Source organism: Podarcis liolepis (assembly GCF_965112155.1).
Source record: "Podarcis liolepis genome assembly, chromosome: 13".
Classification (NCBI taxonomy): domain Eukaryota; kingdom Metazoa; phylum Chordata; class Lepidosauria; order Squamata; family Lacertidae; genus Podarcis; species Podarcis liolepis.
In genome coordinates this window covers 48,518,601-48,531,331 of record NC_139573.1, presented here as the reverse complement: position 1 = coordinate 48,531,331, position 12,731 = coordinate 48,518,601, and the positions used below count along the sequence as shown (strand labels likewise).

At 44.9% G+C, this 12,731-nt stretch overlaps 1 protein-coding gene and 1 long non-coding RNA gene across 7 annotated transcripts in view; one reads left to right on the top strand and one right to left on the bottom strand.

Moving 5' to 3' along the window:
* The window catches only part of LOC310690988, a 162,132-nt gene that overhangs the window by 108,040 nt on the left and 41,361 nt on the right, over positions 1-12,731 (top strand). The gene's annotated exons all lie outside the window — the stretch shown is intronic.
* The window catches only part of GPATCH8 (G-patch domain containing 8), an 82,845-nt gene that overhangs the window by 53,937 nt on the left and 16,177 nt on the right, over positions 1-12,731 (bottom strand). For 4 of the 6 annotated variants that reach the window (XM_083470501.1, XM_083470502.1, XM_083470506.1 and 1 more), the window contains one exon: positions 4,776-4,850. In XM_083470501.1, the coding sequence (XP_083326627.1) occupies positions 4,776-4,850 (75 nt within the window). Of the gene's footprint in view, positions 1-2,468; positions 2,504-4,775; positions 4,851-12,731 lie in introns of all 6 variants that reach the window. The other 2 variants (XM_083470507.1, XM_083470504.1) reach the window with 1 other exon arrangement.

Below are 12,731 nucleotides of genomic sequence, written 5' to 3'. Positions count from 1 at the left end.
AGTCCATTGGACAAACATCTTCCCTAATCATGTACTTTGAGAGACTAAAACTTTGTGCTTCGTTGATCTAACCAGTATTTTTTTTTTAAAAAAAGCAACAACCTGAATAAAGCCTGAATGTTCAACAATCTAAGCCAGTGGTTCCCAAAATGGGAATCTCTCTTGTATCACTCTCTAGAGAGCAGAGAGATTATCCAGGGGGTCGCTAAGAGGCAAGAGGGCAGCTGAAGGTGCTGGAGGTATAAATGAAAAGCTGGTATCACTAGATCAAGTTGATGAATTAATTAAATAAAACAGCTTTGGGGGGCGTTTGAATAAATATGTAATTGTTACTGTTTTGAATTTTACTGAGTTATTATCTTCCTTAGCGGGTCACGCAAACCACTATTCTGAATAAGGCTTTTTATGGGGTAGGGGGCATTGGGGGTGAGTTTATGAAACCAAGGGGGCAGTGGCCCACAATTGTTTGGGAACTATTGATCTAGGCTCTCTGGAAATTTTAAAGCTATTTTAGTTATTTGAATAAGTCTGTGAGTGGACAATACATTTTAAAAAATTAACTGCATATCTTATTGCCTCCTTTTGCAATTAGGGTTGCCACTCATGCTCACATATTGCCAACTATTTAATGAAACTAAGAATGCCACTGCGTAGGTGACAGCTTACTATTTTCTTTCTTTATGGAAACATTTGCCAGAAAGGGCTAGCTGTCCCCCTATTAGGGCAAACCTAACAGCGCAGAAAGTCTTCTCCAACTGGCCACCTGCTATAACTGCTGTTGGCACCTCCAAGCCAGAACAAGAACACAAGCAGTCATAAGTGACAAAGGTCGCTACCTAGGACTGCCCACAACTCCATTTTGCTGGAAATACCAAGAAGTATCACCTCCATGTGACTTGGCTGTCTGCTCTGCCACACTCTTGTGAGGGATAAGATTCGCATATACAAAAACAGTTACTGCTGAAAGAGCTGAAAGACACATTAGACTGCTGCAATGGCACATCAGCTTATGGAGATGGAGAGTTCGGGAAAACTAAAATCTTTCTTGCTGTTCTAATAAAGTTAATGCATTTGAGGTACTTGACTTATTTGACAATATACAGCCAGATGATGGACTAAATCTTTTCTCTCCAGTCAAACATTCAGTCCTATTTGAAATACAAGTTTGCCTTAAGACACCTCCCGCACTTGTGGGGGTTCCACCTGGTGGACATGGGAATTCTTTAAGATTCCATGGTGGCCCCAGCCCCCCATTCCCAGCCAAACTGAGTCCACATCATGTTATGACACTGGACAAAAAGCTTTGCTCCAAGAGATAGGTGATGCAACACCTAAAATGGAAATCTGGGTATTTAAACTGGGCAAAGAAAATAATAAGTTTGGATAGGAATTAAAACGCCAGCATGATAATAACAAGTGGAGGTGGGCTGTGACTTCCATGACCTGGAACTAAACTGCTCTTCATCAGGTAACTTGCTTAAACTATTTATTGAGGTTTTCTCCTGTAAATCTGATTTAAGTTTAATTAAAGATAACAAACTGAACCCAGGCTGAGTGAGCGGCACTTAGTTCCCTCTGAAATCAACAGGCCTTTAAGCCAACCCACAACTAGCATGCCCTGTTGATTTCTAAGAGCTACCTGAGTTCAACTAAACTAACATGGCTCTAACCGAGGTGGGGGGGAGGGGGAAGAATTACAGATTGTTGCACAAAAAACATCAAGGTGAAAGCATTTTGCACCTTGAAAGGACCACATGATTTTAAACTCTCCACTAACATGGGCGGAAGGGTGTTCAACTCAGAACATTTTTTTAAAAAAAACAACAACTTTGGGGCATGTTGCTTAGAAAAATAAGACACTGGTTCATTCTGTAGATCTGTGGTCCAGAAGCAAACATTGAGGCACTGGAGATTTTTCCACAGCTGCTGTACACATTGCAATGCAATCAATGAGACAGGTCTCTGGTGATAACAGGAAAGCCCCAGTTTCTTAGCTATGAAAGGGGATGGGGTTTCATGGGCTCACAGTCCCTTTCTGGCATAGGCAGAGAAGGGAACCTTGTGAGCATGAATGACTATATGGAACACAGCGTCATTTGTCTTATTACGAACATCGCCAGCATGGCACGCAATACTGTTCCATGACATTTGCAAAGAGGGAAGCTGGCTTCGCATTTCAATTGGGGTGTGCATGTACACACAAACAACGCTGAATAATTCAAGAGAATCAAATGCAGCTGCATCACCACTATCCTTCCCACCCCCCTCTGCAGCATTATTTCATGTGTCATCAGTGACCGCCATGCCTAATTCTAGCATCATGCCAGCACAATAAGACAGTAGATACTGAATGCAGTGTTCACTGGACCAGAAGAACAGAAATAAGAAATGGGGGAGGGGGGAGAGGAGAAAGGAGGAGAGGAAACCCTAGAAAAGAAATTAAAAATGCAGACCGTGCAAATACAAACCAGGTCATGGCTGCTTAGCTAATTTGGGCCAACTGCTGTGGAAGAAAAAACGTCGAACACCCCAAGTTGTGTAAATTTCTGTGAACATCTCAACACGCACACAAATACTCACACACAAACACCAATCTACTACACAGGAAAGCAAATATATGTATATTGCTTCGTTCCTAACACTATTTTTTTATAAGGTTTTTAGTGCTCCTAAATTGGACTCCAGAGAGCCTACAGCTAGTAGTCTCTGTATACCAGTGTTTCCCAACCGGTGTTCCGCGGCACACTAGTGTGCCGTGAGACACCGGCTGGTGTGCCGTGGGAGGAAGGCGGGAGAGTCGGGCGGTGAGAGGCGGCGGCGGCGGCGGCGAGGATCCGCGTCGAGCCGGGGGCGGCTCCGCGGTGCTGGTGCCGAGCGGCGGGGCAGCGCGCGCAAAAGGGAGGAGCGCGAGACAGCGGAGGAGGAGGAGGCCGGCATGTCCGGGCAGCAGCAGCAACTCCCGCCGCCGCCCCCTCCTCCGCCCGCTATCGCCGCCGCCGCCTCAGCTGCCCTCGCTCTGCTGCCTCCTCCCACCCCGGCAAGGGGGAGGGAAAAAACTTTCGCTTTTGTGCGTCCCTCCCGGCGTGACGCTGCGCGCTGACGTCACGGGGCGGGGCTTTAATGGTGGTGTGCCGCGAGATTTTTTTCCGGCTAACAGGTGTGCCGTTGCCCAAAAACGTTTGGGAAACACTGCTGTATACAAAGCATTAACAGGGCTGGATTAACTTCACAGGTGAGGTTCCTACTGATCAGGGTGAAAGCCGCGTGAGCTGATCAGCAAAGAGCAACACCGTGTAGAAAGAGAGCAAAATAAAAACATGTGGGAAAGGGCAAGGAGCAAGTGCTGTGTTCTGACAAGGGCCGACTGCAAGAACTAGAATGCTGATGGGGATCAATTTGCCTTGTCACTCTGACATTATTACCATACAAAGGTCAATATGCCCTTATTCCACACCTGCAAAGAACAGTTTTTAGACAAACTGCCTTTGCAACTTTGGAGAACACAAAAGAAGAGTAACATCCTGAGGATTCATAGGTTCCAAGGCTCTTAAGGAAGATTCCAGGACCCAATGATCTTACATGTGGGGTCGTAGGAAATGTTCAACCAATATGTTTCCCTTGTTTGTGTTTGGCACAGGAAACCTACTCAATTCATGCACAGCTTCTTGATGTGGGATTGGTTTAACATTACTCAAGTTACAGAGAGGGCTTGCTCACCTTCTGAACTGCTACTTTAGGGGTGGCCAGCAGGTGCGCAACCGTCTCAACTACCATGCTTGCTTACACTACAGCTCATCCCACAGGGTAAAACTGCAAGGGTGATTATGAATTGAGGTGGGAGAGAGAGGTGGAGCCTTGTCGTGCTCTGCACTGCCTTAGAGACTGCTCAAAAGAAGAGATCAGAAGGCAAAAGGCATCTCAGGCTCCTCAAAGAGTAAACACCAAGGAAGGACATGGCATAAAATTCAGAGGATGGAGCAGGACAGAAAGTTGTAAAGGGGTCAGACATAATTCTTTTAATCCAGCCCTGAAAATGCTGGGGAGTTGTTTTGTTTTCATTTCCACAGCCTTATCCACAATACTTTATATGTATCCATCACATCTTTTTTTAAACTGCAACTCCAATGACATTACAGCCCAACACAAATATTAAATAATGAAGCTCAAAGGGGCATTTAGGCAGCTGAACTACAGCTATTCCATGGTGCGGGGGGAGAACACACAAATGTGGTATGATTAAGAGAGTTCAAAAACCTGACATGTTTAAAAGGAAAAGCAAGCCAAGTGGCTCTTCTCTTTCCTGTCTGTAGTCTCTCGCCAGGAAATTCAGGTAGGAGGAGATTTGCACCAATATTTTTATTAATGCCATAGGCAGTTTTAAAAAGAATCCTATGCAACCTATTTTTACTAAATTCTTCTTAATGCTGCCCTCTTTGCTCTACAGTCTTCTTCCTTGTGCCAAAGAAAATGTGAACTAAGGAAGAGCAAAATATATTTTACTCCTCAATATCCACTCGGGCCGTAAAAGAGGTGTTTTAGCACAATATTGTTTAGCACAATCAGCTGCTATAAATTATTTCAATTTGAGGTGAGATAGCTTTTTCTTCTCATTTCAGATTAGATTGATTAGTGACTTGCCTCATTTTTAACGTTAACATAAGACATGCAAATATACTAGAACACATCCCTGAGTTCCTTAATCTAAATGTAAGATCTGAACTTGGCTAGTGGAGCTGCACTTGCTCGGGGCTTGAGAATGAAAACTGATTTCTTACCGATTCTATAGGCTTGTCTAAGGACGCCTGTTCAATCTCCAAGTGGCCTTCTTCATACTGATCAAAGTGATTACCCTGCAAGAGAAGAACAAAACGTTGTTTTCACCATAAAGCACAAACAGTTCTGCATGGTTTGGTGCTAAAAGTTTATAATCAATCAAGGCCCAGACATAGAGAACCTCCTTCCTTAGCTGATCATGCTATATTTCTGTATTTGCTCTATGTTATATATACCGTATTTTTCGCTCTATAAGATGCACCAGACCCTAAGATGCACCTAGTTTTTGGAGGAAAACAAGAAAAAAAAATATTCTGAATCTCAGAAGCCAGAACAACAAGAGAGATCGCTGCGCAGCAAAAGCAGCGATCCCTCTTGCTGTTCTGGCTTCGTGGATAGCTGCGCAGCCTGCACTCGCTCCATAAGACACACAGACATTTCCCCTTACTTTTTAGGAGGGAAAAAGTGAGTCTTATAGAGCAAAAAATATGCTATTCTGTGGGATGCGGGTGGCGCTGTGGTCTAAACCAGTGTCTAGGGCTTGCCAATTAGAAGGTCAGCGATTCGAATCCCACGACGGGGTGAGCTCCCGTTGTTGAGTTCCTGCTCCTGCCAACCTAGCAGTTCGAAAGCACGTCAAAATGCAAGTAGATAAATAGGTACCGCTCTGGCGGGAAGGTAAACGGCGTTTCCGTGCGCTGCTCTGGTTCACCAGAAGCGGCTTAGTCATGCTGGCCACATGACCTGGAAGCTGTACACCGGCTCCCTCGGCCAATAATAAGAGATGAGCACCGCAACCCCAGAGTCGGCCACGACTGGACCTAATGGTCAGGGGTCCCTTTACCTTTTACATATATTCCATATAGGGTATATATATCCTATATGGAATCAATGGAGATGGACAAGGAAGGGTTCATGGGCATCATTTTCAGTGGGGATTGGGGGTGATGACTTGATGGTAGAGCACCCAGACATTTTCAGAATTATTCTAGATCCTCAGAAAAAGCACAGCCATGGCTTCTAAACTAATTTGCCTTGATACTGACGTAATGAAGAGCCTGCAACATTTCAAGCCATTTCAACTGCAGCTTTTATTGGATATTAAATGTCCTGAGATCACCTGACATTTCAATATTAGCTGCTCAAGAGCAAAACAGACAGCTCAATATCAGCTGAAGATGTACCATATGTTCAGAATAGTAAGGCTATATTATGCTTTTAGGCAATTTTTCTCCCAGAAAATAGGCAAACTGAGAGCTTTTAATGGGCAAGCTTCTTTTTTGTTCAAGCTCCAAGATGGAGAGAGGTTTAAAAAAACACCCAAAAGCTTGCATGCACTTTTTTTAAAAAGCAGTTATTTCACCATCTGTGAACTTACAGTTCCAAGTTAAGAACAGAACCTTGCACCTTTTCTTTTTTTAAAAAAGGAACAAGGTTCCTAGTATTTTAGATCCACAGAAAAAGCTTTGGGGAAATGTGTGCACCATGACCATGGCAATCTCAAAAACTGGAGGAGGTTAGGGTGGAAAAGAATACAGTCATACCTCAGGTTACAGCCGCTTCAGGTTGTGTTTTTTTCGGGTTACTGACCGCCAAAACCCAGAAGTACCGGAACGGGTTACTTCCGGGTTTCGGTAATTGCGCATGTGCAGAAGCACCGAATTGTAACCCACGTGTGCACAGACGCCGGTTGCGAACGCTGCAGGCTGCGAACGTGCATCCCACACAGATCACGTTTGCAACCCAAGCGTCCACTGTATTGAGCAAGCCTGCTGGTATTTTCTGTGTGGCAGGGGGACACCATGTTCAGCAGTTTCCTATCAATAACTGAGTCCCTGTGATCCTTTCATCCTTAAACTGCTGGTGGTTCTTTAAGATTAGAGGTCAAAGGTTGCTCCTTAGGCAACCACCACCATGCAACTCTCTTTAACACTGGCCTGTTTTCTTCCTCACAAAGGTGCTATCAGTGTTGTTCTATGGAAACACAGAATAATGCTACAGGCACTTTTGCCCATCCCATCTCCCTCCCTTCTTTTGAGCATGCATGGGAGAGAAGAGTATCTGAAACCCAAGCCAAGTGAAAAGAGGTCTAAATACCCCTTGAACCTTTATTTTACCAGACTTGTTTATTTGACATTGCAGCAGGTGGGTAGGCAGAGTAGAGTAGAAAAAATATAGCACAGTAGCTTCTATGAGGTTTTGCCCCACGCACGTTATCACGGTTGGCAAATCTGTAATATATAATCTTTAACATTAATCTAAATTTGAGGGTGGAATCAAGCATCTGAGTTTCTATTCAGGTAACACGTAAGGCCATCTTCTGTCTCCACTAGTTCCCCAAAACTTACACAAGAGAACCAGCAGCCTATTACATGTATCTTAATGACTGTACAGTGGTGCCTCGCAAGACGAAAAGAATCCGTTCTGTGATTCTCTTCGTCTAGCGGTTTTTTCGTCTTGCGAAGCAAGCCCATTGACAGGTTAGCGGCTTTTAGCGGCTTATCGGCTGATCGGATCAGCTGATAAGCGGCTTAGCGGCTTAGAAAAGGGGGGGGGGAGGAAAAAAACCCCGCAGGAACTCGCAAGACATTGTTGTCTTGCGAAGCAAGCCCATAGGAAATTCGTCTAGCGAAGCACCTCCAAAATGGAAAACTCTTTCGTCTAGCGAGTTTTCCGTCTTGCGAGGCATTCGTCTTGCGGGGCACCACTGTACCCAGAAAAGTAAGCAAAACCCTCATGATGCAGAAGGGTATGGAGGTGTTTGCAGAAAAGTTTGATTATTCAAGAGCATTCATATTACAGTCTGGTAACTGTGGATAAATGCTGCTCCCATGCAATTCTGGATCTTAGAACTAGGATTTGAGGGAAATTTAGGGCAAAATAACAGCACACAAAAAACAGAACGTTGCACCACAGCTCCAAAAAGGCTTTCACTGGTAACCAAGCACACTGTGAGATTATCTTTGTCCACAAAGGGTCAAGCTAAATGGCTCAGTTGGCCTGTTTATCACGTTTAACTGCCAAAATCCCAGACAACAAAGGCAAGAATCAGCCTACGTGACAGGCCCCTCGAAGTTATTTCCAAAATAAATGAAGCACAACATGCTTTTTGCTTTGTTGTGTAAATGCATTCTGCAAATTTAAGCAATGCAGCACACATGCTGAACGCAGGTTCAGCTCCAAAAGTAACAAGACCAGACCAACCCTCTAGCCATAAACATCTGGCTATTAAATCTACTCTGCTGCCAACCTATCAAGCACACAAAAACGCTGAAATTTACAAATGGAATCATTCCTGCTTTTGACTGCTTTATACCAGAAAGGACAGGCACTTAAAATGTACAATACTTGACCACAACAAGCCTGCTCATTAGTACACGAAGTCTGTGTATGCACAGAAAAACAAAGGGACAAGAGACCTGGAAAATGGAAATGGACAGCTACCTAGAGAACTGGCACAAATGCCTTTACTAGCACCCTTCTCCTTCCTAGAAGCAGGCCTCATGCCAGTTAGGTACTTTCAGCTCCTTTCTGACACGAAGCATTAGCAGAGGCTGGGGAGAAGCAGCAAACAGCAGTAGCATCACCCCTCTGCTTCTGTTCAAGGTTTCCACCTCCCTTCCAAGCCTAGAGCTGTGATTTTATTAACAGGAAGACATGCAGAACATAAAAAATGTAATGCATATCTTGAAGGAAAAGCCCCAGAAAGGGACTTTCAAATTCTTACAGACACCAGACTCAAACTTTCAAAAGTCTAAACAACATAGACACCTGGGATTATGCCAATCCTGCTTCTCGCAGCATGCCATGCAATAAAATTGCAGGCATCTCTTTCCTCCATTTCTGTTTCTGTAGTTAAATGTGAGAAACCAGATGTGAGTACCATCTTGCTCTGCTCATATGTTGGTCCCTGGACTAGAGTATGCAGGCTAATAGGGACCAGAAAGTCTTAAACTGCATTGCATTGATCTTCTAATCCAGGGGTCAGCAAACTTTTTCAACAGCGAGCCAGTCCACTGTCCCTAAGACCTTGTGGGAGGCCGGACTATATTTTTTTTGGGGGGGGGTGAACGAATTCCTATGCCCCACAAATAATCCAGAGATGCATTTTAAATAAAAGGACACATTCTACTCATGTAAAAACACGCTGATTCCCAGACCATCCGTGGGTCGGATTTAGAAGGCGACTGGGCCGGATTTGGCCCCCGGGGCCTCAGTTTACCTACCCATGTTCTAATCTTAGGGATCAGAAAACTGATTGAAGAAAGCACTACAATGAAGGCCAATGGATTTGCTCTGTTTCTGCATTAGCATTTGGAGAGCTCCCTTAGTGGGCATCTTGCTTCTCATGTAGCTTATGAAGAATAATCAGAGCCAACCAAGCTAAGATGCTGCTGGGACGTGGAAAAGGTCCTCTAAATAAAGTCTCTCTACGCAACAAAGCTCAACTCATTTTCCATTTATCTTCTAAAGTCGCAATGTGAAGGGCACATGACTTAAGAACACCCATCTCTAATCATGTACCTCTAATAATGTGAGGAGGAAGACGTGCAGAAGAGGTCTTTCTTCCTTATCCTCCAAGTTCCTTAACCTTAGAGCAGGCATAGGCAAACTCGGCCCTCCAGATGTTTTGGGACTACAGCTCCCATCATCCCTGAACACTGGCCCTGTTAGCTAGGGATGATGGGAGTTGTAGTCCCAAAACATCTGGAGGGCCAAGTTTGCCTATGCCTGCCTTAGAGTGCCAGCTACTTTAAAACCAGCACAGCACTATAGAAGGTCCTGCCTGGTCCCAAAGATCCATGAAACTTAATTCTGTGGGTCCAAAGAGGCTCCACATATGTTCTTCTTGAACAGCAGCTACTCAAACAACCCCTGAAACCTCTGCATGGGTTTCTGATATGGTGTGAGGGTCAATTATTCAAAGAAATCTAGTTGGAAGCTCCACCATGCTAAAGCAAGCACTTGCCTGGGCTTGAGCTGCTCTGAGTGCTGACAGCACATGCCCAACCAACCCCCCACCCCACCAGAGAACTGGTCTGTGAAATGGATGTTAGTCAGCCATTCTAAATGCCACTGGCAGCCTCCCTATTTTCAGACTGTAATTACATTTCTAGGGTACTTCAACATTTGAAGATGCTCACTTCAATTCAACAAAAACAACTCAGGGAATAGGTTGGGAGCCAAATGCAAACTTAAAAGTGCCCATTTTCATGTATATTTATTTAGGAGAAGCTAATAATTTACCTTTCAAATGCATTGACTGTTTAAATTAGAAAATGATCCAGAATGTTTTCAAAGGAAGAGATTCTCTCAAGGGCAGAATTCAGCATTATAATTAAGCTGTTGTAAAAGCCAGGAGATTTTCTTTTGTCTGCTGGAACAGGGAAGCATGCTCAGTTGTTCCACCTAGGTCTTGATTTTTTTTTTCCTGGAGTAAGGCAAAAGCAGGAGAGATGTCCACTGCACAAAGGAACATCCCTTATTTGAAGAAATTGTTCCTTCATTCATTACATTACAGTTTCCACAGAACTGAACGCGTCTCTACATTATGCATGTTAGCACTGTACATCTACAATACAGACTCTTGCATGGAAAGATCTCTAAGGCAAAATCAAATAGTTGCTATCAAACTATGAGAATCAAGCTATTAATTCCCCCCAAAGCTCCAGTTCTACATGAAAATCCTCAAGAAGCTGGAAAAAAATGAAACCCTGGAGGATTCATGAACTCAACAGTGTTTTGATTCTATTCAGAAAACTTCATTATATTCTAATATGGGAGTACTTGTAAATGATAGAGGAGAAATGTAATACTGCTTTAATTAGATACATCAAGTTTTCTACATTGTATATCATATACAGTGACCATTCCCTCTCCTTTGGGGGGGGGTGTCTAAATTCTTTAAGGCACCCTCTCTCTTTCCTATCTATCACATCAATCTATTAAGTGAGACATCACAGAAGTTGTTTCCTACAGAAACCGTCTTGTACCCCTTAGAAGCAGAAAGCTTTACGCTTGAAGCAAACAGCAAGTTCAAATGAGCTATGACTAGACAATGCACCCCCAGAGCTAACTCACATTTGAAATTTCACAGCGATTGCTGTGAGGAACATAGTATAAAAAGGAGATACGTGTCTCCAACAAGCAGTGGAAAGCTGCCGGAGACTCATGGCCAACTGTGGCAGCCAAGTACACACATGCCTTGTGTTCCTGGGTATTTGGGAATGCCTATCTCCCCTCCACGTGTGCCATGGCATACACCACTCAAACAGTGGTGTACAAAGCACAAATTGCTACAGGAGAAGAGAGCCTTGTCTGCAGTGGGAGCAACATGAACTTAGCATACTTGCAAAGACCACATGCCTGTTGGTGGCTTAAGACAAGGTACAGTGCTTTTACAGGACATGCTTATTAATAGTGTTACGCAGGCTAATCTTCTGGGAGGAGCTTGGCAATGGGGTGGGGGTGGGGACTTAATTCTCCAGCTTCGCTGCATCCTCACTGAACCACCCAGCAGAAGTTTTAGAGCAGTGACCACAGAGAGGTCGCCTGGAAACTTGGCAGTGCCAAGTTCTGTAAACCACCTTGAGGGCAAAGACTTTGACATCCAGTCCAAACACAAAGCCACAGCTTCTAGTGGAGGTGTTAAGGAACTGTTTGTTCAGAATTCCTAGGATGTTTCAGCTAGCATGGCCTGATGGTGCAGCATGCATGTCTGCAGGGGTTAGGCCAAGGGTCCCCAACCTGCGGCCCATGGGCCAGAAGCAACCCACAGAGGCCGTTTAACCGGCCCACAACCCGCCCCGAACTGAGCCACCCGCTCGGTGAGTCCCCGCGCACTGCACTAAACCAGCACAGGGTGGTGCGGGGACTCTCTTCCACAGCTCCAGAAATCGCTTCTGCGCATGCCCAGACGCCGGAAATCGCATCTGCGCATGCCCAGACACCAGAAATCGCTTCTGCGCAGGCACGATTTTCAGCGTCTGGGCATGGGCAGAAGCAATTTCCGGTGCTGCAGACATGCGCAGATGCGATTTCTGGCATCGCGCTGCGCCGGTCCAGCCCATGGAGGATCTCCGTGGGAGTAATCCAGCCCATGCCCAGTAAGCCTTGCCGACTGCTGCGTTAGGCCAACCACATGCCCTCTCAATCCATCTTTGCTACCAAGATCTAGCAGAGAGGTACTGATTGAGTTGTTCTAGGGTACAGGGTCATCAGCATGACACCAGCAGATACAGAGGGACCCACAGGAGCCTTCTCTAGTGCCCACAAACTCCGGGTTGGCTTTCTGTGAAAACCTTTCATCACTCGGGCTTTTGGAAAGTAATGACAGTTGTACCTCTGGTTGCGAATGGGATCCGTTCCAGAGGCCTGTTCACAACATGAAAAGAGCACAATCCACAGCGGTGTGTCTGTGCGCACGCAGGTTGTGATTTGCTGCTTCTGCACATGCGCACGATGTCGTTTTGCACATCTGCGCATGCGCGAGCGGCAAAACCCGGAGGTAACCCTTTCCGGTACTTCAGGGTTGCCATGGGACGTAAACTGAAAGAATGTAACATGAAGTGGAGGTAACATGAGGTATGACTGTAATCATCTTGCTCACACTGCTACTGCTGTTACATTATTATTATTTAATTGTGCCATATATATAATACTCTATTGTTCACTCCTCTGTACTCCAATTGTGAGAGAGGGCAAGAAACAAGTACAGTGAAACCTTGGCTTTTGAACGCAATCTGTTCCGAAAGTCCGTCTGACTTCCAAAATGTTCAAAAACTGAAAATCGAAGGGCTGTCGGCAAAGTGAATGGAGAAAATTGAGAAACGCACCTTGGAAGCTGTTTGACTTCTGAGGCACGTTTGAAAATGAAAGCGTTCACTTCTGGGTTTTGGGCATTCGGCTTCCAAAACGTTCAGCAGCCGAGATGTTCAAAAACTGAGGTTCCACTGTAC